Source organism: Etheostoma spectabile, chromosome 12 (assembly GCF_008692095.1).
Source record: "Etheostoma spectabile isolate EspeVRDwgs_2016 chromosome 12, UIUC_Espe_1.0, whole genome shotgun sequence".
NCBI lineage: Eukaryota > Metazoa > Chordata > Actinopteri > Perciformes > Percidae > Etheostoma > Etheostoma spectabile.
Genome location: NC_045744.1, coordinates 11,850,816 through 11,874,545, shown reverse-complemented (window position 1 = coordinate 11,874,545; position 23,730 = coordinate 11,850,816). Strand labels below are relative to the sequence as shown.

The 23,730-nt window shown below is 39.8% G+C and overlaps 2 protein-coding genes across 2 annotated transcripts; both read right to left on the bottom strand.

Annotated features, from left to right (window-relative positions):
• Window positions 1–1,121: 1,121 nt before the first annotated feature.
• chmp5a (charged multivesicular body protein 5a) lies at window positions 1,122–6,857 on the bottom strand. The gene is made up of 8 exons (XM_032530491.1): window positions 6,596–6,857; window positions 5,878–5,982; window positions 5,729–5,775; window positions 5,236–5,329; window positions 4,792–4,863; window positions 4,180–4,288; window positions 1,884–1,999; window positions 1,122–1,577 (listed from the first exon to the last, which is right to left on the bottom strand). Exons 1-8 carry the CDS (start codon window positions 6,662–6,664, stop codon window positions 1,527–1,529), a joined length of 663 nt encoding a protein of 220 aa, XP_032386382.1. The 5' UTR covers window positions 6,665–6,857; the 3' UTR covers window positions 1,122–1,526.
• A 1,519-nt stretch (window positions 6,858–8,376) lies between these two features.
• oprk1 (opioid receptor, kappa 1) lies at window positions 8,377–14,798 on the bottom strand. The gene is made up of 4 exons (XM_032530476.1): window positions 14,600–14,798; window positions 14,125–14,444; window positions 13,110–13,462; window positions 8,377–10,506 (listed from the first exon to the last, which is right to left on the bottom strand). The coding sequence occupies exons 2-4, from the start codon at window positions 14,367–14,369 to the stop codon at window positions 9,968–9,970; spliced, it is 1,137 nt and encodes a 378-aa protein (XP_032386367.1). The 5' UTR covers window positions 14,370–14,444; window positions 14,600–14,798; the 3' UTR covers window positions 8,377–9,967.
• Window positions 14,799–23,730: the final 8,932 nt, after the last annotated feature.

Sequence of the window (23,730 nt, the reverse complement as noted above, 5' to 3'; positions counted from 1 at the left end):
AGATGTTTTATTATACAATGTGTATAAAATCCACAAACAAATAGGCATACACTCCTCATCAGTCATTGTATTACTTATGGTTGAAATTATAGTGAAAATAAATACATTTTTGCAGGGGATCCCCTGGAACCCCCTCAACAACCCCTTGGGGTCCCTGGGCCCAACTTTGGGAACCACTGTTCTAGAGTTAAATAATTTAAATGTGATTGCTTGTAAGCCAACAAATAAATAAATCATTAATTCAATGTTTTAGTAAAATAACCTACACGCATAGAGAAAGAGCATAAGGAAATGCTGAAGATGGTTGCAAGAGAACACCTCCGTAATGAAATGGAGCTTGTGAGATCCGTAATGAAACCCCAGAGGAGAGAAGGAAGGAGGTCAGAAGACTAATGCCTCTAGAGCTGAAAGACATGGAGAAGGAGTGCAGCCTTAGGGTTGCTCTGGAGACAAGAGAGAAGAGAGACCGAGAGGAGAAAGAAAAAAAGGCAGGAAAAAAAGAGCAAGACATGAGGCGAGAAGAAGCTGAGCTTAACCGTCTACCAGACAGCAGACTGTGCCTGACCTCTGACCTGAAGTCAGCGAAGATGAAAACCCAGCTGTACCACAGCTGGGTTGGAGAGGAGGAAACAGTCAGTGATCCACCCAAACAGCTCCACCTATCTCCTCTCCTTTGCCAAATCAGGCCCAGAGTCTGAAGGTTCGTATTATACCTGTTCCACATTCCTTCTATTCCTCTGCATTGATATATATTTTAACGTATTATTTTGTATTTAAATGTAAGTAAACTTGTTTCTTATTTTGTCTTTAGAAAAGCCCCAAAACACCCGAACCCAAAGAGACCCTGTAGTGGAAGCAGGACGGACTGAAAGTTGATACATACTGTACAGACGATGGAGAAAAGGAGGAGGATTTTGTTACATTCTCCATTTTCAGTCCTTTAAGCAAGGACACTGAACTTAATATAGACACAGTGGTATCTTCTCCTCTAACCCTCTCTTCTTCTTGTGTGTGGTTCAACAGATGCCCACAGAACAGTTTTGCTCCAGGGCCACCATGCCAGTTAATCCAGTCCTGCCGTTTGAACCTCATTACCTAACAGAATAATTACCCCCCAAAAATTCAAGGTTAATCAAAACATTTATTTCGGCATGTTTCACATAACCTGCAGACATTTGAACAGGCTCAGTAGGAACCCATTCTACTTTTGGAGAAGTCAGAACACTAGTAATGACACACAAAACACACAAAAAACTAGAATACAAATAAGACAAATAAAATAAGCTCAGTAACATGGTGATGGACAAGACTGACAAGCGTTAGACAGCAATACTGTTTTTAAAAAAAGGTCCAGTATGTTACAAGGCCACATGCTAGCACGGTAGTGGCAACGATACACAACCCAACACCAGGACATCTTTAAAATCATAGTGTCCTCAGGTCAAATGTTTTGCATGTATAAATGTTACTCTACATTATAAAAAGTGTTTTTAGTTGAAGTGCAGTTGTTTTAATCCCTTCCTTTTTTATGAGGCGGGAATCTGTGGCAGGCCAAACTCATCCACCAAAACGCCATCCTAAAAAAATCAAAAAGAAGAATGTTAAGGAAACACTTAAAAGGACTGCATTCACACGCAAACACATAGTGGTATCACTCTTTCTGTTCTGGTTCATGTTAAACAGCACAGGATCAGTCAGAGGACTTCAGACCATACCAATAGTTTCACGCATGTTCACGCATTTACTAAACACATAAGCCTGCAAAAACACCAGCATGCTCCTTTCTAATTTCACCTCAAAGTATTGTCAATACTGTACTTCTCTAATCCGTGCCTTATTAAGTATCATGTCAGTAACAAAGATCACTGTGTTGACTGGGTTACCTTGTTTGTCTTGCTGTCACTGGGGATTCCCTCAGGGATAGAGGGGGCAGCCGACGCCTCATCCAGGTAGGAGCTGTCATCATCCAGCAGCAGCTCATCCCCCAGTGCTTCCAGCTCTGAAACCACAGTTACACGCTCACAAGTACTGTCCGCGCTTAAAAAGTAGGGGTGGGAATCTCTTGGCACCTCACATTTCGGTTCTTATTCAGAGGCCGATCGATTTGATTCTAAACCGATTATTGATGCAACAATTTTTTGAATGTGCGTTTCCATGCGTTGTTTAAAAAAATATACAGTACATATTTGACATATGCAGTATTTGTCACACACAAGTTTAATCAAATGTTTCGTCTACTGAGGTTTTTATTTTGTAGTTGATCCATGCTTCAGCTTTTAACATGCTGAGTCACCTTCTCTTTCAAGGATGTTTGATGTCCGAGTCATGTTATGTTTAAAGGTGGAGAATCGGCTTCTTAGAACATGAAACATGAGGTGGTCAGATGTAATGTGATAAAGTAGATGAACAGCTTTTTTGGGTTTTGCTTAATTATTTTATGAATGTCTTACTAGATCATGTGAGTGTGTCTTATATAATATATATATATATATATATACACACACACTCAGGTCGAACCACACACACACACCACCCACACACACACACACACACACACACACACACACACACCACACACACACACCACACACACACACACACACACACCCACACACACACACAACACACACACACACACACACCACACCACAACACCACACACACCACACCACACACAACACACACAATATATATATATATATATATATAAACTTTTTTTATTTTTTCTTTAGAGCATTTTTGTGTGTGTTTTGTTGTTGTCCATTATCCATCCTCTTTCAGTCACTGTTTTCTGATTTATACATGTCTGGAGACTTTTAAATAAAATCAACACATTCAACTTTTTTTTTCCTTTTAATAATCTATTTTTAACTTCGAGCATTGAAACGTTCCAGAGAGAGAATCGCGATGCATCCAGGAATCAATTATTTTTCCCACCCCTATTAAAAAAGGTATACTATGCAGGATTTTCCTAAAAAACAAAACAAAGCATAGACTAGTCCAAAAGGAATCCCTCTCAATCATCACTTGTGACAAAGGTTCAAAATTTACTTTTTCATCCACCAGCCAGTGGCTAGTGAATGTTCAATTTTTACCAGCCACTCAATAGATTACCATTGTTTTTTTGACTGGTGAGTGAAGCAAATCTACCAAACAACTTGCATATTTTACCAGCATCTGGCTGCTAGATGGTTATGGATGCTTATGACCCACTAGAAGTCTGAGTGCGGGAGTCTTTGGGACCCAACCCCCAGCCAATAACAGCGGGCAGAGTGTGTAGCCCGTTCTCATTCCCCAGGTCGTCAAACGCCGTCGTTTTGTCTCACCCCTCTGCGTTGGATACCAATGCCCAAGGCACCCTTTAGTGTCTGTGTGATACAAAGCAGCAGCATTTAATGCAGACCGGCTTGTGACATTTTATATTTTCTCCAGCGTTTCCCCTGCTTGTTAATGTTCAGACCATAGACTGTATAATATTAATGTGTGACATCATCCATTGCTTTGTGGAGAACTCCTATGAGTCCATACCAACATCTTATTTGGTCACACAAGTTGTGTTCAAAATCACTAATCAGGGGCATAATCCCGTAAAGCCGTCATTTCCGGGCCAAACGGGATCATCAGTGGCAAACAACGAGGCCTATCCCACTTCAAAGGCTCATCAATCAATACAGTCTAGTTCCTAGATTGAGAAAACACGACCAGTGTATTCATCATGTAATCCAGATAAGCGGATGTTACATGAATGGATATGCCATCAACCTAATAGACTACTGTTTCCATTCACATTTTAAAATGTACCAACTTGCAACTAAAAACTCTTGAAATTGAAATTAGAACTCAAACAGTTTGAGGTCTTACTTCCGATAATAAACTTTTTCACTTTGTTAGTTGGTCACTACTGCCTGAACACACGGTTAGTTTGGTCTTTGTGTTGGAAATGCCTGACCTATTAACACACAGGGACTTATAAGACAGAAGATCATTGAGCCTTCATGGGGACATAAAACTATGATAGGATGGTTTTCAGTAAGTCACTTTACCCTCCCTGCTATATTTGCACTCCTTTCTGATGTTTTAAATGTTGCGGATTATATTCGTTTTAAGTTGCTCTATAGATGAAGGTGTGTGCCCTGACAGCGAATGCCAAATAAACATGTCAGAGACAGTCAGGTATACCTGCTTCAAGATCATCCTCATCTATCTCCGGAGTGCCGTAGCTGCGGCTCAGGGCCTCTTGTACCTCATTGGCGTCCTCCATCATGTCCTCCAGTTGGTCCTGTAAATCCTGAAAGTTCAAATACATGGGATTACATATAATGTCCGATATCTCTGACCAGAACAACTAGAAAATAGATTTTTACTTACGGCTAACAATAAACTGACATGTAAGCAAATGTACCCGTTTCACGTTTTTAATTAAAAAAAAGAAACAACCTGTATTTGTCCCACAGTGGGGAAATTGCAGTTTATTTGGTATTAGAGGAACCTGACAATTTGCTGTTTTAAACTGTAGAAAACAGTAATAGTTTATGAAATTTGAATTGCAGAACAAAATACATTTACAAAAAAGGACTTCATTCTTTATACCAGCTTGACAAGAAAGACAAACATATCTAATTGGGGTGATTCTGAACAGATTCCCTACTGTCCGTCTACTTAAAGTAATTCTGCTTGTAGAGATAGAGAACATTATTGGTGCCTTATTAGTGTTTGTAGCCTAAACCATTTATATATGGTATAATCGCTGAGTGGTAACAGAAACAGTGTGGTGGTATTTAACCAACATACGTCAATCTGATCCAGTTGAACGTCCTTGTAGGCCTTTTTCATTTCCTTTGCACCGATCTTCATGGCCTCCACCTGTGACAGAAAATAAATCGCACAAGGGATATTTAGTTGCTGGAAAAAAAAGGACTCTATCAGCACTGAAATAATAATGAAAATTTAAGTTTAAGAAAGTTTAGTGTTGATAGATAGTTTTGTGTCTTTAGACCTTATCGAAGGTCAGTCTTGCCAAGTCTGAATCTGGAGAGCAGTACTATGTTTCTAGACTTGACTCAGTCTCAGCTACTTCTAGGTAGAACAAAATCAAAACATTAATTTACAAAAAAAATACGTATTCACTACGACTAACAGCTGTAGTTTTGAAAAAAACAAGCAAAAAAACCCTTGACAACCTAATATTAACCCAAACTACTTAGTGTTCTTATTAAAAGTGAGTTTAGCCCTTACTGTTGTTTTGGTGTCCTTTAATGTCTGGATGGTGTAGTTTGCCTGCTCCATGTTAAAAGACTGCTGAGCCAGCTGCTCTCTTTGACCTTCATACCTGTGTAAAAAAGAATTGTAGTTGATTCAAAAACATTGTATTGTGCACGTAATTTATTTAAAGCTCAGTTCTTATTAGAGCCATGGTGGATTTATAAGGCTGATATAGGCAGATATTTGAGTGTTGAGGGATAACAATGTATTGGCTAATATTCATAACATTAGCAGACAAACTTGATACTCTAAATTTGATTGTTCATGAATTGTAACCAAGAAATGTCCTTAGTTTTCTAAGCATTTCTGAAAACTATCTGGATACAGACATTAACCTTGATACCAATAAACCGGTCATAAGCTCAAATGGTAAATATTGTCAGCTATGCCGTGTCATGCTCTAGTTCTCATATCCCACACTCTGTGTTAAAATCAAAGTGTCACAACTATACAGTGTAGGACTCACATTCTCTTCTGCTTCAGGACTCTCATCGCCTTCTGTTTCACCATGTTCTGCATTTAAAAAGGGAATAAATTAAACTCTTGTTTTCTATATTTGCAATAACAATCTTGCAACCTTCATATTTGCTATGGTTGACGGGTCGTGTGTGTTACCTTTGAGGGCCCATCTCTCATCTTCTTCATCTGATCCTTGTACTTGACAAGTTCAGCGTCCAGTCTGCCAATCTTCTTCTCTATGGACTCAGACCTGGCGTCCACCTGAGTGAGGAGGAGATGAATAACAAGTGTCATGATTTACAGCATCCTGGCAGACAATAGCTGTGCATGCCTGCCGAGAAAGGCATTCCCAAGGGAAAACTAAACAACAATTTTTAAGGAAAAGTTAAAACGATAAAATCGTCTTTGACAGTTCTTCAATTGTCGTATATCCCCTTAAATCCAATCTAGAATTTTCGAACGTTTAGAGTCATCAATGTTTTATTAAACCCTGTAATTGTAGTATTTACTTACTGTTCATGACGTGGACGCAATTTCGACAGGGATGCACAACACCAGCCTGAGTGTACTGTATATTAAAAACAGACGGGATATAGCTAACGTTGGAGATTTAAAAGCCAGAGCAAAGCTAGGGATTTGACGTTTGTGGTTAGCACATGAGTTATATCTCTCTTTCACACTTTGAACAAGAAGAAAAGACAAATGACATGTTGCCAGTAGTGGAAGGCGCTTATTATCTTTAGCTCATTGGCTAGTTAGCACGGTTTGCTGGTTTGACTGTCCTTTTGTGGCCATGCTAGCTAGCTGAGTAACGGTACCGTTAGGTCACGTAATATAAACAACAATACATCAGGCTCAGCTTGACAGTACTCACATTGCCGATACAGTCCGACAGATTCGCGGGAGGCGCTTTCGGCTTTCCTCGTCCGAATAGTCTGTTCATTTTCTAAACGTTGTGTGTCCCTGAAAGCTTTTAGTTACTTTACAAAATACAAAAAGCATCAAATGAAAAAGGATTTCTTCATTGGACACACCCGGAAGCAACGGTTCAGACGCAACCGGTTCCTATTGGTTGACGTAAACGGTTGTGACCAATGAAGTTCTTATAAATAATCGTGTGCCTCCGCGTGGCGAGCAGAAGGATTGCAGCTGTTGTGACAACCCATTGTTCCAGTGTGGACTGCAGTAGATTAATCACCAGTCTTTGCACCTCCACACTGCACGACTAAATGGGGCTTTTAATGATATTTTTGACTTACCTGACTCCCTTCGTGCAGTTTAGCATTAACTGGTTATACAATATAATGTGCAATATACCCATACAAATATTGAAAATATAGAAAAAATTGTGAAATAGTGCTGGAATGCGTATGGTCATTTACTTAATTAAAAGTAGGCTACAAAGACAACAGCTTAAAAATAATTCCAGTACAAGTAACGGTAGTCTGCTAATCTAAAAAGTACTTTAAACATAATTTTTTTTTTTTTATATAGCCTTGTTTGGCAATAAATTGCGAATACTGGTGAGTACAAACTCAACAATATAGTTAAGCAAAAGAAAAGCTAAGCTGAGTGTGCGGGTGTGACATGCATGTATTGGAGGAGGCACCCGAGTGGAGTTAGCAGTGATAAGATGGATAATTGGATTGTCAGATGTGTGGAAACCAATATCTATCCACTCAAATATTGTGTGTTTATGCTGTTGTCATGCCTTCAGAAGTACTTCATCCTAAAGTGTTGCGGATGACAGTAATGTTGATAGATATTAAGCTGGATCCATACGTTCTCAACAAAGAAGGCTGCAACTGCAACCTATGCTCCTACCTTGAAAATGTTATAGATGCGCCCCTGTCAACATCGGAGGACAATTAGTAGAGTCAAAACTTAAAGATTCACATGGAGCCTAATTTCACGATTGTAATTCGTTTAAAGAATTGAAAGTACTCAATATAAACACCTCTGACAGAATAAACAGGCCCAAACCAATTGGAATTTCATTCGGTTGCAGAGAGGTGGTTCAAACCGTTTCATAAACTGATCCAAACGTTTTTTTGTTTACCATGCGAACGATTCAACCTTATTTCTTTCCGGCTGCATTCTTTCTGTGCATGCTCTCTATCTTGAAATAATGTGAGAGGACGAACATTTTCCCACTTCAAGAAATGGCAGCTTTCAAGCTCTGCAGAGGGTTGTTTTTTTTGTACAAACAAATAAATTATTGAAATAACCTATACAGACAAGCCCATGAAAAAAATGCCAGGACAGACTGAGGCTTCGAACAAATTAAAAACCACGTCACACATCTGTTCCAATTAAATGCAGTGCATGCAAACAAAAAACCAAATTAGATCTCATCCCAAGTAAACAATAAATCTGAAGGATTTTAATCAGAATAAATTTTAGCTGCATGTAACTAATTATTACTACAAGCCTTGGGCTTCTGTTTTTCAGTCAGAGCACTCACCATGAAAACCCTAACCTTGTGTCTGAGTTGAAGAGAATTAACACAGGATTGGAAAGAAATTCTGAATCATTGGGGAGGTGGGTTACAAGGTCATGGCTGTTTTGTGATGCTACTCCATATTCCTCTTTATTGAAACCAGGACGAGGACCGGAATGAAGCCCTTCTTAGTGTTTTCTTGAAACAAAGCCAGCTCACATTTTACAGTTTTATTGTGACTTTGTTGCACATGTGTAAAGCACATTTTGACTTTCGAAGGTAAAAGATACAGCAAAATATCCAACACGTACAGTCCATTTACAATGCAGCAGTACATTTTACATACAGCATATGGTGTTGAGACCTGGCCTAAATTTGGCCGATCATTTGTTTAAAGAATACAATCATTTCTAGCAAATAAATAACAGTATTAGAAGAAAAGTTAAGAAACTAATACCATAACCAACAGTGTCCTTCAATTTTCCTGGAAATAATGCTACAATAACTTTAAGCAGTAAGCTTATACCAGGATATCTTTTCATATTCTTAAAGGCAAAAAAGGCATCAGAAAAATGGATGTGGCTAATTGCTGATCTTTTAGAGCAAGCAAAAGAGTTCAAAGGCCAAATAACATAAGGCACACAAAACAAAGCACAAAAACACATTTTTTGCCACAAGTACATGGTCAGATTTAAACAGATAAATACATTAACGGGCTGCTGTACAGTATACATCATAAGCCTTTGATTTTATGAATTCTGGTTGATCTAGTAACTCCAATAAAAGCCACAATAATTTAGGAAACCAAGACAGTAAATCAGTCATGTGTTTTGTTTTTTCTGTTAAAAAAAAACTCATTAAGGCATTGTTATCCATCTGATGAGCAGTACAAGCAGTGTTTTACAGTATAAACATTAAACTGCACTATACACCAAATGGCATGTTGTGATACAGTAATCACTTTTATACGAAAGACTGAAGGCTAGGTAAACAACATGGGATCAAGCTACATAATAAAATACTTTCAGTTTGTCTTGTCTGAACATCGTTCATCTTCTTTTCATTGTTGATATCAACAATGTGACAACATAATATGAAAAAGTATACGTTCTAGGTTACATTTCAGCTTAATACATTTTCCTAGCAAAACACTATACAGTGCTTTAGTATCTGGCTGGGCTGGGATCCCGGAGGCATCTTTGCACTTTGCAAACAATCTCACAGGCTTTTAATCTAAACTTTGATTTTAAAGGACAACTCTGATGTTATTCTAGGTTTTTCTAAATGTCAACCAATCCCATGAAAAAACAACAACAACAACAACAATGTATTAGTCCATCTCTCACAGCTATGGTTTTGAGAGATTGTAAATTGTGTATTTGTTGGGGACTATTGTCAGCGTGGATTGATACATATTTGGTCATCGAGTGAGTATTTCTGGCAGCAAGACAATGCTGGAATTAATTCAGAATAAGAAAGTGCCCGTGATAATCATAATCAAGGAACATGTAACGCCAGTAGTTTTTTGACAACAATGAAGGAATAACTTAGGTTTTGACTACACAGGTAATAGCCTGCTGGTTAGTAGGATCAATTCTGGGATGGCGTTTGTCTTTTCATCGGATTTGTTGACAATAAGAAAAATTTGAGCAAATCTGCTTTTGGATTCTCTGATCAACATGTTGTATGAATAAATACTTGGCCCTCTATAGCCTTCCATCAGATGGCAGTGGTGACTTGAGTCAATCCTAGGTCATTGGAGTCCTCCCAGCCCTGATAGGGCATAGAGGATGTGTCCATGGCTAGTCATACAGGCCTGGCCTGCCTCATATCTCCCCGGGCTTCTGTGGGACATGTGTGGTCCCGTAGGGTGCTCCTCACCCGGCTCACCCCAAGAGGGTCTCCATGTTTTTGGGCACCTGGGCAGCAGAAGTCCCTGAAGCACCTCTTGAAGTTCTCATCCAGGAAGGCGTAGAGGATTGGGTTGAGGCTGCTGTTGGTGTAGCCCAGCGCCACACAGAAGAAGTAGGCAGCCATGACGGGGGTGGTCTCTGGGACGTTGCCAGACAGAGCCTTGACTAAGATGAAGATGTGGATGGGAGTCCAGCACACCACAAAGACGGCAACAACCACCAGAACCAGACGGGTGATCCGGCGCAGGTTGCGGTCCTTCTCGCGTGTGCCTGACAGTAGGCGCACGCTTTTTAGCCGCATGACCATCAGCGTGTAGCAGACGGTGATGATGATGACGGGTACCACAAAGGCAAAGATGAAGACGCAGATCTTCATCAGGGTGTCCCAGTAGCTGTAGGGCTCAGGGAACTGTAGGGCACACTCTGTAATCCCTGTTAGTTACAGAACAACATAGATAGCAGAACAGGTTTGAGCAGTCAAATACAGAGACACGGTCATATTTAATTCAGGAAAAAACTAACAAGACTAAAGGCTCTGACACACCAAGCCAATAATTGGCCGTCGGACAGTCTGGTCGGACAGGTCGGTGACTCAAGTCTGTTTGGTGTGTTCTGTGCCGTCGTCCATCTGAGAGGCAGACGGCCTTCAAATTGGCCAACCTGACATGCCAGCAGTCAGACTCAAATGACCAATCGGATTGTTGCAGTGCTAACCCGGAAATGGCGAGCGGGATGAGTATGACAAAAATCTTTTAAAGTGACCTTTTTTGATCTGAAATGAAGACAGATTGGGCAACTGCATGGTGTATTTCTTGCTTAAAATGGTTTCAGGAACACATTTTGATTAACTATTTTAGTAAAATATGAGACTGCATTCTGAACAAGCCACCATCATAGACAGTTAAAGAAATGGACCAACAAACCCCCTTGTTCTGGACGGAGACCAGTTAAGGACATTAGAAGCACTTTTCCGGTGATGGCTGAGCGTTACTGTGCAGCCTCCAACTGAGCTAGATTACGTAGATGTGACGTAAGCAACCTATCTGAAAGTTGTAAGTCTTCTATTAGCTGCGCCAAGAGAAATCTCAATCATTCCCAATCTTGCAGAGATGGAGAGCATAGGTATATGTTAAGAGATAACATAGTCACAGGCTAATTACTGATAACTAAAATGCTAGTTAACATTATTAATTAAACCTAAACAGTTAATGTAAGTCCAAACTGTCTGCGAGCTTACCCCGCACTATACGGTAATTCCTCCACTGTGCGACAGTAAGTCACGTGGTTACGACACAATCGTTAGCCTATTTTAACAAAAACGTCTGCTACAGGGCCATAACGTGAGCTACAAGGTAATGGAGCCTTTTATACATTGTTGTGTTTCTTAGAAATAAACAACAAACAAAGAGAGTTTTTAAACACTTCAGATGTAAAGTTATTATATTTATTATTATTTTTTTTTTATTATTATAAAAGAATGGTGGTCAATGGAATGCTAACGGCAGGTGATGGCTTGCTAACATCAAAATGGCGCCATAGGGAGCTTTGCTTAGAGAGGAGAGGCTAACCCCCTTGGCCAACATGGCAGACTGGCTTTGAATTTCAAAGAAACTAGACCCACGTGATGTATTTGTCCAATCACCTGCCGTCTGCAGTTGGCATTGCGTTGTTGTGTTTTGAGGAGCTTTTTTTGGTCAACTCAAGGAGTCAGACAGTCCAACTGCCTTTTCTGCCAAGGGTCGGCCGTCTGGTTGGGGTGTCACGGCCTTGAGAGTCTACACTCACGCTAGCAGGCTGTAGGCTACTTATGCTATGAATCAAATGCTAATGTCAGCATGCTATCATGCTCACAATGACAATGCTTACATGGGGATTTTTAGCAGATATAATATTTACCATGTTTAACATCTTAGTTTGGCGTCTTCAAATGTTTTGTAATCCATCACTTAAATCATTTATTATTGTAGTATATTTACTTTAGGAATCATGCATTACATGTTTTTAAATTAGCATTTTTTTAGCACCCCCTGCAGTACTCCAATGTACTCCTAGTAGTACACGTACCCCCATTTGAGAAACACTAGTATAGATTGCATAGATGTCTGAGAAAATTATCCTACTTCTCACTTGATTTATTACGTCAGTAAACATTTTCTTTACGAGTTTATGGCCTCAATCAAAATCTTCTTCAATACAGTATGATGTTAATTTTGTTAAATTTTGGTCCCATTAAGAGTACAATAGAGATAAAACAGGGCGTGCTTTGGGCATAACTACCTTGTGATTGACTATTTGACACCATAGCCACCTGTCAATCCAGATAAAGCATTAGCTATGTGTTTCCATGGCACTGTGTACCTTTCAAGTTAGTTTTCAAGACATTCAACTGCTAACTACCTGAAAGTCAACTAGAGGAAAAGTCAGGTGATCACCAAAATCAGCAGGACTTATTCTCTGGGTTTTATGATGATCCATCCAATGTTTGTTGGGATATTTCAGTTGGAACCAAAGTGTTGACCCAACAGACAAGCCAATGGACAAATGGTAAGTGAAACTTACTAATATGGCAAAAAAACATAACATCAGATCCTGTGCAGTAAGGTTGTCACCACAGAGAGGTAAAAACCAGCATCAGATGCATCAGCAGCAGCGGGCAAAGTGCACTGTGCTTTTTTTGTGGCGAACATGAACAATCTATCAGCCGGTTTCTGAAGAACAAAATTATCTTTCAAGCTCTAGTCTCATCCTAGGAGGACCCATTATGCCTCATTATCTCATCAAAACTATCCTTTTTAGGAAATATGAAGGATGCTTTCCGCAGCTAAATGAGATAATTCAAGGCAAGGGTGTTGCTATAAATTGAGGCTTCAAGTTTGAAATTGCCTGTAAGAGTCCTTTTGCAGCTGATAGATCTTTTGTCTCCATAGCAGACACGGAGATGGAATAAAAAAGAGCAGAATAAATAGAAAGACTTATAAACCATATTTAACATCGAAGGTGCCATACCAGTGTGAATGTATGTAAGGTCAAGGTACCATTTTTGGTGTTTGTGCTGCCAAGTATCATGGCAGGGATCCCAGCAGCAGACGACAGCACCCAGATGATCACATTGATGATCTTGGCCTTGACGGGGGTGCGGAAATCCAGGGCCTTGACCGGGTGGCACACGGCCACATAGCGGTCCACGCTCATCATGGTCAAGGTGAAGATGCTGGTGAACATGTTGTAGTAATCGATGGAGATGAAGACTTTGCACGCCACCTCGCCAAACGGCCAGGAACTGAGCAGATAGTCGGTGCTCTGGAAGGGCATGGTGGTGGTGACCAGAGCGTCGGCCACAGCCAGGTTGAAGATGTAGATGTTGGTGGCTGTTTTCATTTTGGTGTATCTGTTGTGGGTAAAAGAAGGGAACATGAAGAGGTTGAATGGATTTGATTGTTGTTTGTTTCAGTTTTTTTTTTTTTTAAATCTTTAAATTAATGAAACCACTTTTTCAGATGAGGCTATCATGGTGCTGAGCTCTATTTCTGAATAAACAGATTCATTTAAGGTTCCTTTTGTGTTTTGGTTGCATAAATCAATCTGTGAGGGAAATAACTCATTTTATTATCTCTTGCCTAATTCAAGGCTTTAAAATGTAATCTCTCAAGGTTGATCTCTCGTGCAACATTTAAAATGACAATACCTTGATACAGCTTTAAACAGAACTTTCAATTAAACTGAACAAATGAGCTTCCTAGGGAAATATTGATTACAAAATCACTGCAAACCTTGATACAATCTATAACGTGACGTAACGTAATTATCACAACGAGTGAATAAAAGCCTGCACATGCACGAGGAACATCATTTAAGGGCACTCACACACGAAAGAAATATACATGCAAACTCATGTTGTTCAAAAATGTATACGCACTGAATTGTCTATTGTTTTCTGAGCGATCCCGGTACGCACGCGATTCCACACTTACTGAAATGACTGGCATTGCTTTTGAACAATACTTTTTGACATACTATGACCAACTGACATATTCCAAAGCTGAAACTCACCTAATGATCACATACATCACCAAACAATTGCCCGCCAAGCCAACCACAAACACCACGGAGTACACTGCGACTATTATGGGGATGATGGGCGACATCGGCTCGGGTTCAGCGTCCCAGGTGCCGTTGGGTGTGTAGTTGAAGATGTCTGATGAGCCGGATTGCCACGTGAAATTTGGGGAACACTCCTCCGGCTGGCCCGTGGGACACCTGTCCTCTTTGTAGATGTGCACCACGCTGCTCTCCATTGTGCTGAACACTGCCTGCACCGGCCGGGCTGCTGCTGCTGCTGCTGGGCGTAAACTGACCGCACAATTCAGATACTGGTCCAAAACAAGCAGAATTTTCGATTACTGCTACAACAACAAAAAACGAAGCAAATTTCTCTATTAGCAGGCTACAGATTATGGCTCCAGTGAAGAGGAGCGCAACAGCCCGCGCTCAAGGACATCATTAAACAACTGTAACACCTCCTTACCTTGTTTCTGCTTCCAAAAAGTTCATACAAATACAACAACACTGATTAGGAGTTTCTACTCAGCCATAGATTAAAATCCGGATGTCGGAAATAAAGGTTGCTGAGTTGTAGACAAGTAGAGAATTCACTGCCTGTGCCACCGCTGCGTCCCCGAAGATGCGCACTGGAAGCCCGCACTGCTCATTCAGTGACATCAGAGGCTGAGCCCACAGATATGACAGTATCCAGCCAGCATAAAGGACCTCACCACATCCATCACATTCAGCTGAAAATATATTTACCACAGAAAAGTAATACTTTATTAAGATGCATTATTTCTGGTAAAATTAAAACACTCCGATGCTGTGACTTTTGAAACATCTGTTTTCTCATGCAACCATAAACATCGTCTTCTTGTGTTTTAAATTTTTTTTTTAAATATATTTGTAGTTCACAAGTTGCCTGCAGCAGACATACAACTATGTGTGCAACAGTGTCCTGTGCTTTCTGAAAATGTTTAGATTCCCATCAATGCACGCTATTAGATGGTCCCTAGCAACTCATGTAAAAGCAAACATGCGGAGTCTTATTAGATGTTGAATAGGCATGAAGTCAGAAGGACACTCAACAGCAACCTTGAGTTGATGCGCTATATGTGCCAGCAGCACCAATCAGCAACAGTGTGCAGCATAGGGGGCCTTTTTGTATAACATACAAACCGTTGTGTGAGGATATTACAGAAATAAGCTTTATCCTGGAAAGATGTGTTGTAGACCTTCAAATAAAAACTGCTAATTTTCTCAGTAGTATCCGTGTTGGTCAGAATTACTTTTGCTGCAAGAAGACAGTAATTTCCATCATCTTCTTTCAGCTGTGCATGGTCAGAACGTGCACATTTTCTATATTCTATTTTTACCAATTCAGTGGTTTCCCCACTGCCTCAAAACATGAATCTACCATATCCTCCCTACAACATCACAACATGGGCATCCCTGAGAACTAAATGAAGAAGAGGCACCCATGTTGACAGAAATCACAGGCTATTCCTCTCCAACCAGTCTTTTTCCTTTCACTTCAGCCGACAGGAGACAGATTTCCACCAGCACGTAATTAAGTGGGCTCTGTTCCCTTTCCCTTGATTCACACTTAGAATGCGTTGCTTAGAGACCCATCATAGCCAGGTGAAAGTGACAAGTCTTTCCGTAGCTGTCTCTATTGTTAATGGCTGTACAGGCTTGACCTTGTAAGACTGCTGTGTTTATTTCACTCAAGGTTTTGAAGCAGCTGTAGTTCAAGGGTGAATCTAATCTTTCCTCATGTTAGAGCCCCAGTGGAGGAAAAAGACAGTTACAGTGTTTACCCCCTACCCTAATAATGCAGTGCCAAAGGTCTGTTTGCGCAAAGACACCACTTGCTATTATTCCTCTGGATTTTGAAACAGGTTGTATTATTTGAGTTCCAGAGGAGGAGAGAGAATAATAGTTTTGTTACCTCTGGTAGATAAAGTTGAAAAAAAAAATCCTTTTTGCATTTCACTGCCCTTTCCATTATGACCGGAGGTGCTGTCTATTCATTGAAATGCTTCACTGTATGACTTATGATGAATGCAGGTATTCAACACAAAGATGTCAGATCGCATTTGAAAGAAAAATTCTTTCTGATTAAAACAAAAAGCCAGGTTTCTTCAAGTGTGCTTCACCACCGGATTATTTGTTTTAGGTGTTTTTTGTCTGTCACAGTTTGATTAAGTCACAGTCCTCCACATGCATTGATTCCTGTGAAAACCCTTCAACTCATAACCATATTGCCATATGTGCTAAACAAGAGAAAGAGCCACCTCAAATTCAAGGACAAAACAAGCTTTCTCCCACAGTGGCAAAATGCAATTCAGAGACAGAAATCCATTTGATCCTGCTACTTTATCATTGATTAAACTTCAAAATACTTGCCTCCCCTCCCACACTCAGCCTGACATGTACCACGCAAGGAGGAATTACAGCCCACTTATTTAAACCTATAGGTCATCACATTGAGAAATTCAATGAAGCAGACGATATCAAACAGTCATGTACATGTTTCTCATTGAGAAAATGATAAAAAGAATTAACAGCAGAAAACTTGACAGTGAAATAAAAAACTAAAACAAGAAGGAAACAGGGACAGATTTATACTACAGTGAGTTTAAGGAGGGGTAGAGGGGTGAGGGTGGGGGGGGGGTGCGTTAGGGTTTGAATGTGCTTTTTGAAGTGGGTGTTTTCAGGCTAAAACTGGGTGTTACCCCTTAAAGATAAGTCAAATTGTATTTTTTCAGAGTCTACTTTTTGTTTATTTTGTGATATGAGGGGGATGTGGCAACCTCATCTATTTGTCCGTTATTGGGATCTTAATTAGACATAAAATGGTTAATTTATTTTAAAGAGCTGTTTTTCAAAAAGGATGTGAACCTGGATGTTTTTAAAGAAGAAAGAAGGTACAAAACGTTCCACTCGGTTCTCCACACTGACGGTGGGGTTTGATCTGTTTCTACAGATAAGATGGGGTGTAATTTGAGTTCTATAGCTATAGATTACACCCGTAGGCAATCAAGGAAGATCATAGAATAATGTATCATTATCCCAGGATTTATAATCATCAAAGTGCTTTGTTAAAAATCTCCTAAGAGGGTGAAAAGAGCTTTTTTCTTCAGCTTCTTCTTGCGTTGTCACCCTGGCGGGAGATGTGCTAACAGAGTTTGCAGGAAGTCAATCGGTTGTGCTATTAACGTCGTCATAAACATCATAAACATGAGTTGGATTTGATGCTCATGACAAGAGTAGCATGTATAGTTATCTTTATTGAAGTGGAGTAGGTTTAAATCGCTGTCATGCATGAATGAATGATATTTTTTGCAATGTTACACACAACAATCCACAAGGATGACATTACACAAAACTGAAATTGCATGTCAAAATTACGCGTGAAACAAATATGATACAATATTCTTAGAGGCACCCCAAAATTTCACAAATCACGTTTTCAGAGGATCCCATGCCTTACAAAGGGCAGCCGAGCTCCACCTAGCTTCCCCGTAGTTCGCACCTTGGCTTTAAACTTAAAACGCCTATAAAATGGTTAATTGGCATCATACTAGAATCCTGTGTGTGTGAATTTCTCCAGCAATTTAATGACTCACTATAAGTATAATTTGGGAAATCTGTTACCATGGCTCTGGCAAGAACAAGAGTAAGCGTCAGTACTCTCAGGTAAAGCACTGAAGCTGTTACACAATGTTCCTACCTGTGAATAATGTCCTGCATTGTGTGCCAGATAACAATCTATCCAACTCTAAATGTGGAGACCATTACATGAATGTCACAAACACCTTGGCAGCATAATTACACCCTGCACGTCTGAGTGGGTCCCACAGGTGAAAGCAGCTTTGTATGCAGGCGCTGTTCTGTCCCACAAAGATCATCACCTTCATTCACAGGTATCCAGATGGTGTGGTCACTTCAGGTGTGCCTGTGTCTGCACTGGATGAAAAATATTTGGTTTGTGAAAATATTATTGGCATGAGTTGCCCCTATTTCAGCTGCAGTTTGGCACTGATATTGGGTTTCTAGGATAACTGCACCTAGGATAACAATTTGGATAACATTCTTTGGGTTTGGTCGTGCTTTTTTGGACAAGCAGCAGTAGTGACTTTGCAGCAGTGAGGACAAACGCTTATTTTTTTTACAGTTTTCAGACACTTCTCAAACAGAACTTCTGGCTGTCAGATTGGCACCTAGAAAAAGAAAAAGAGTCACCCGGTTCAATGGCACGGGTACTCCAAGAAAGAAAGAACAGTACAGCTCCGGTTTGTTCCTGCTGGAAACCGACTCAGGCAAGGAGGCCAACCTGCTCACCGTTGGTCGACTGCACAATGGCTAGCAGGACGCTTAGCAGAGAAGTAGCAGTCTGTGTTCAATTCCACCAGCAGCTCGATTGGTTGGGGTTAGGTATTTGACCTCAAGTGGTTAAGGTTAGGGTAATGTAAATGTGCTGTATTTATATAGCGCTTTTCTAGTCTTAACGACTACTCAAAGCGCTTTTACATCATACAGGATACATTCACCATTCACACACATTCATACACTGTGGCCGAGGCTGCCGGACAAGGTGCCACCTGCTCATCAGATATACACTCACACACATTCACACTCCGATGCGCAGCACCGGGGGCAACTTGGGGTTCAGTGTCTTGCCCAAGGACACTTCGACGTGCGACTGCAGGGCCAGGGATCAAACCACCAACCTTCCGATTGGCAGGCAACCGCTCTACCACTGAGCCACAGCCGCCCCAGGGTCAGGATTATGTAATGGGGAATTTGGGACACTAAACTCCACGTATACCAAGATGGAGATGGACTCAGAGATGGCCTTGATGGTCCACGTAGTCAGGATAGCCATCTTCACCTTTTCCTCTGTTGACTTTGATGTTTACATTTGAAAACCTCGTCCAGCCAGGCTAGCATTCAGACAGACCGGTTAGTTAGCCCAGACTAGCCGAGTGGGCAGGAGGCTGGAAAGTTGATTTCCCCGATCCAGATGAATAATAAGATAATAAGATAATTTCAACACTAATAACTGGTCACTCCTCAACCCTGCATACATTTTGTTCCAAAATATGGATAATGATAAGCATTCTGGGAAAAGGAGCCATGTTCCATCATGTTCCACAAAATTACAATAACAACAAATCAAACTTAATTATTTGTTCTGTGACTAGAGCTATTAACATTCATTGCTGGGGGGAAACATTTCCTGTTAATGTAACCTGTACAAGTAGTACAAACTAATATCATTTATAGATTATGCAATGCAATCAAAACCAGGGCTGTAGTCAAGACCACCTTTGTTGAGTCCAAGATAAGTCCAAGACCAGGACTAGACCAAGTCAAGACCAAGTCCATAGAGGTTCGAGTCCAAGACAAGACTGAGTCCAGGAGAGAAAAAGTCTTATGCATTACAGTATCAAGACAATAATTTGGGTTATTTGTTGATATAAAAGCAAAAACAGTGTCACAACACCCAGGATTTGTGAGTATAGCCATTCCGCTTGATATCAAATAATGTAATAGAAAGAAAACAGAATGATAAATGGTGATACCTCATAATAACAATGTCAGAACTGATTCAAACACTAATTCACTACTATTACCACTGCTACAGTAGGTAGAGAATCTGTCAGGCTGGGCAGATGAAGATGTCAAACACAAACGATTTGGAAGCATGAACCGGAAACTTGCCTCTGTTATCTCAATGTATGACATGAAACACCTCGACATAAAACACTTTTCTGAGAGAGGGAAAGAAACTAAATTGAAAAGTTGAGACAAGATAGAAAACAGCCATTGCTTCAGGGGAGTTTCATCTATACAACCAACCCCTCGCACTCTGTCTTGACTCTCAACAACAAATGTGGGTAGCATAATGAAAAATGCAGTGGGGGAAGAAAAATCATCTGTTTCATTGTCCAGAGTTCACTCAGTTGTTGCAGGTGAGCATGCACAGGGACCACAGAGTGCCAGCCACTGTAAACAGCGTTCAAAGAGCAAAGCAGGGCCAGGCGACTGCAGCCAAAGGCAGTGAGCCTCTACATAAATATTGACTCAGCGTACATCCCAGCTCTCCACACCTTTTAGATGTCAAAGCATGGGGAATGAGTGCATCAGAGTTTGCAAAGACTGATAATTGCATTGAATTCTTGCTAAAAGACCTGAAGGACAGTTACATGCTCAATAAACTGTAGGTGTCAATGGCTAATGGCCGCTATTTATCTACCAAGGTAAATGAATGACACTCAGAAGAAAGTGGAGTCTGTTGTAAAGTTTGAACAGACTTGTTTTTCAGGAAGATGGTATGACTTATTTAGAGAATTAAGGGTTGAAAAACATGTTTATTCTCATCATGGAGTTTAACTTCAGCACTGAAGGCATCTGGAGGCAGATTACCCATGGGTATGCAGCTGCCGCCGGCCCGACCTTCTGGCTGCCTCACATATAAACAGCTGCAGCAGACAGTAGCTGTTGTAAATATTTATGTCTCCAAAAAATAAATGTCTGTATAGTGCAAATCTTGTTTCAAATGTGAACCTTTTCATGATTGCTGGTAAAGATTGAATTTTAAAAAAATTATGGAAATTTTGTCTAATATAGTGGAACAAGGTTATTGCATTTAACATCACTCAGTTTATATGAGATTTAATTGGGCAATAGTGCCTTAATTAGTTCTCAATAATAATGATAATAATAATTACAATTTACACTGTGTTATAACACACATTACACACAGACCTGAATTACACACACATGCGTGAGAGAGTGAGGGGGCTGCCCATGGAAAGGCGCCCCGAGCAGTTGGGGGTTCCGTGTCTTGCTCAAGAGCACCTTGGCACCTTGGTTCTTCAAGAGTAGACAGGTAATGAGGGACTTCCATGGGCCACCAGGTTACCCCTGTGATTTTGCATTAATTAACATAATATTGGATTAGGAATTGATAGGAACTGATTTGGGCCCCAAATCGTTTCATTTTCAGGATTGTTGTCTTTAGCCCCAACTGACGCCGACTCAAGTGACATCACTGGCTGCAGCTTATCAGATTTTGCTCAGCTACCATTAGAGCCACAAAAGGCTTCGTACATTTTGAACACCTGCAAACACACTTGGATGTGTAAATTCGGCTTTGTTCCCCCTTAATAATCCTAAAAACACACACTACAATATAAGTAAATTGTTTTAAGCTTTAAAAGTTAATTACTTGGAGTGTTTGAGAAAACAAAACATGAGAATAATTACAAGTCAGATTTAGTTCCTTATCAACACCTGGTATTATAAAGGTCAAAACACATTCAAACAGCTGCCTCCTCCCCCTACGAAGAATCTGTCTATATGTACAATTTAAAACAAATTGTTACATCTACTGTGTATGTGAATGTACAGTATATGCATTAAGTGAAATAGTAAAGGAAGAACACTGTTAAGGTTGGAGAAAAAGAGGTAAAAAATCTCAGATTCAATTTGACTTCTGATGGTGGAACACTGCGGCTCAAAGAAACTTTTGAAACCCAACTTACTGCATAAGACAGTCACACATTTGTTTTATTTCAAGAGCCACTCATCCACAACAAATGGGTTATTGTAATCTTAGGGAAGATTGTAGAGTGTCTCAAATATTCAAGGTTTTTGTCTTTCTGTGAGATGGTTTGAGAACAAAGCTTTGCAGTGAGTCAGAATTCCCTCTAACATAAAACTTTTTTAAATAATTAGTTTTGTCATCTCTAATGGTTATCAGGAAGCTTTTCCGTGTTTATTGGACAATAATCCAAAACCTTAAAGGAGAATTCAGGTCAATTTCAACACGTAGCTCTGTTGTTTGTTAATTTAATTATCTCTGTTTATTTCTGGTGTTGAGACGGCAGGACGACTGCTTCGGGACCATCTACAAACTACAACACAGAAAAGAGAAACAAATGCATTTTCAAAAATAGGCATATGCTTATTTTTTAAAAGTAAGTGCTGTAGTACAACTAGCAGGAGACAAGTTATAATTGAGGCAAGTTTGGAGACACTACCATATTTAATCAATACATTAATTCATATTTGTGTCCTTTTTGGTGTTGTAGTTTGATGGTCCCTAAGTCTGGAACTAAATAGAGCTGAATTAGCAAAACCTTTATGCATTTCTTTCTCATACACTGCAGTCAGATTCATTGTGTTCACTCTGAAAGAATCACTTCACATGGGTAGGCAATTGTAATGACATTTCAAACATGTTTAGAGGCTAAAAATGTTCAAAGAGGCTAAAAGCACCAAATAAAACCGAGCTGGCTGGGAGGAGAGAGACAGAGTTGATTCAGGTGTGACACACCTCTGCCAGTTTGACTGTCTCCTGAACAGGAACAGGAAAAACACACACAAAGAGCCAGGGAGGAAGAGTGACAACTGTTCATGCTGTTAATGTTTGTATTTTGTCAAAAACTTTTCATTTCAGGAGACTTTTCTGCAATCATAAAGCGATTAGACGGAAGATTATTCTCAAAAACTGAAGGAAGTCTGGAGAACCTTGTGTTCAGGACTGGGTGGCAGTGTTTAGAATAGCTGCTGCATGAATATCTTCATCGTTTTTAAAATGCCAGAAAATAGTGAAGTATGGCCACCACAATTCCGTAAAGCCTGAGGTTGAGCTATTCATATTGAGAAGCTGGAACCTTTAAAAAATGATTATTCAAATTGGTGCAGATTCATTTTTTCTTTCATCTACAAATTGACTCAACTACTCATTTAATCGTCTAAGAACGGCACAATGATGTGCAACAAAAATTGAAAATATCCTTTTTAAATGCACCTATAAAATCTAATGCAATCCAATACAACTGTTCTGCCATAAAGTCTACTTTTATGATGCCTATAATGTTCAGTTTTATATTACATAGAGGTGTTAATTCAAAATGTGTTAGCATTGAGGTTGGAGTCAGTGATGGTGTTCCTAATATTCGGTGCTCTCATGTATATTATTGAGATAAATAGGACACCTTTCAATACGTATTTCATGACAACACCAGCTTTAAGTATGACCTAAATAATACATTTAATTTACACATTTTAATGTCACCAAAAGCTAACAATACCTTTATAAGGCAGAGCTGATTTTTTGAATTGCATTAGATTGCACCAGTGTACCTAATAAAGTGACCACTGAGTATATAGTTCTTTTATAACTGTGAAAGTGAAAGGATGAGGTGGAAGCACATTGATTTCCATGTAGGAGTTATGCTTTTCTACATCAATGGTAAAGAGGTTGTCTATTTCTGATTTCTAGAGTTGTATTTTAAAACACAAGTTGCAAGTCCTATAAAAAGACACCAACATTCGCATTACCTCCACTTTTCACTTCACAACAGAGCACTGAAATGTAAAATATACATTTCCTATCATTTTACAAGATATTTTTGATTCCCTACTACAGGCAGTTTGAAGGATCAACAGATGAAGGTTCAACTTGAGCCTGAAGGCAGATGAGAGTAAACATAGCAACTAAAAAACACTTGAAAAGAAAAAAAGAAATATTGTTTCTTTGCTTTCAATATTTTTTTCAATATTTGAGAGCCAACCGAATATGGTCTGAGAAGA

Coding starts and splice junctions, on each gene's coding strand:
- chmp5a (XM_032530491.1), bottom strand. CDS start 6,664: ATGAACAGACTATTCGGACGAGGAAAGCCGAAAGCGCCTCCCGCGAAT. Junction 5,983..6,595: donor TGTCGGACTGTATCGGCAAT/GTGAGTACTGTC, acceptor CTCCTCACTCAG/GTGGACGCCAGGTCTGAGTC. Junction 4,864..5,235: donor TAAAGGACACCAAAACAACA/GTAAGGGCTAAA, acceptor TTTCTGTCACAG/GTGGAGGCCATGAAGATCGG.
- oprk1 (XM_032530476.1), bottom strand. CDS start 14,369: ATGGAGAGCAGCGTGGTGCACATCTACAAAGAGGACAGGTGTCCCACG. Junction 13,463..14,124: donor GTGATGTATGTGATCATTAG/GTGAGTTTCAGC, acceptor TACCCACAACAG/ATACACCAAAATGAAAACAG. Junction 10,507..13,109: donor CAGCACAAACACCAAAAATG/GTACCTTGACCT, acceptor TGTAACTAACAG/GGATTACAGAGTGTGCCCTA.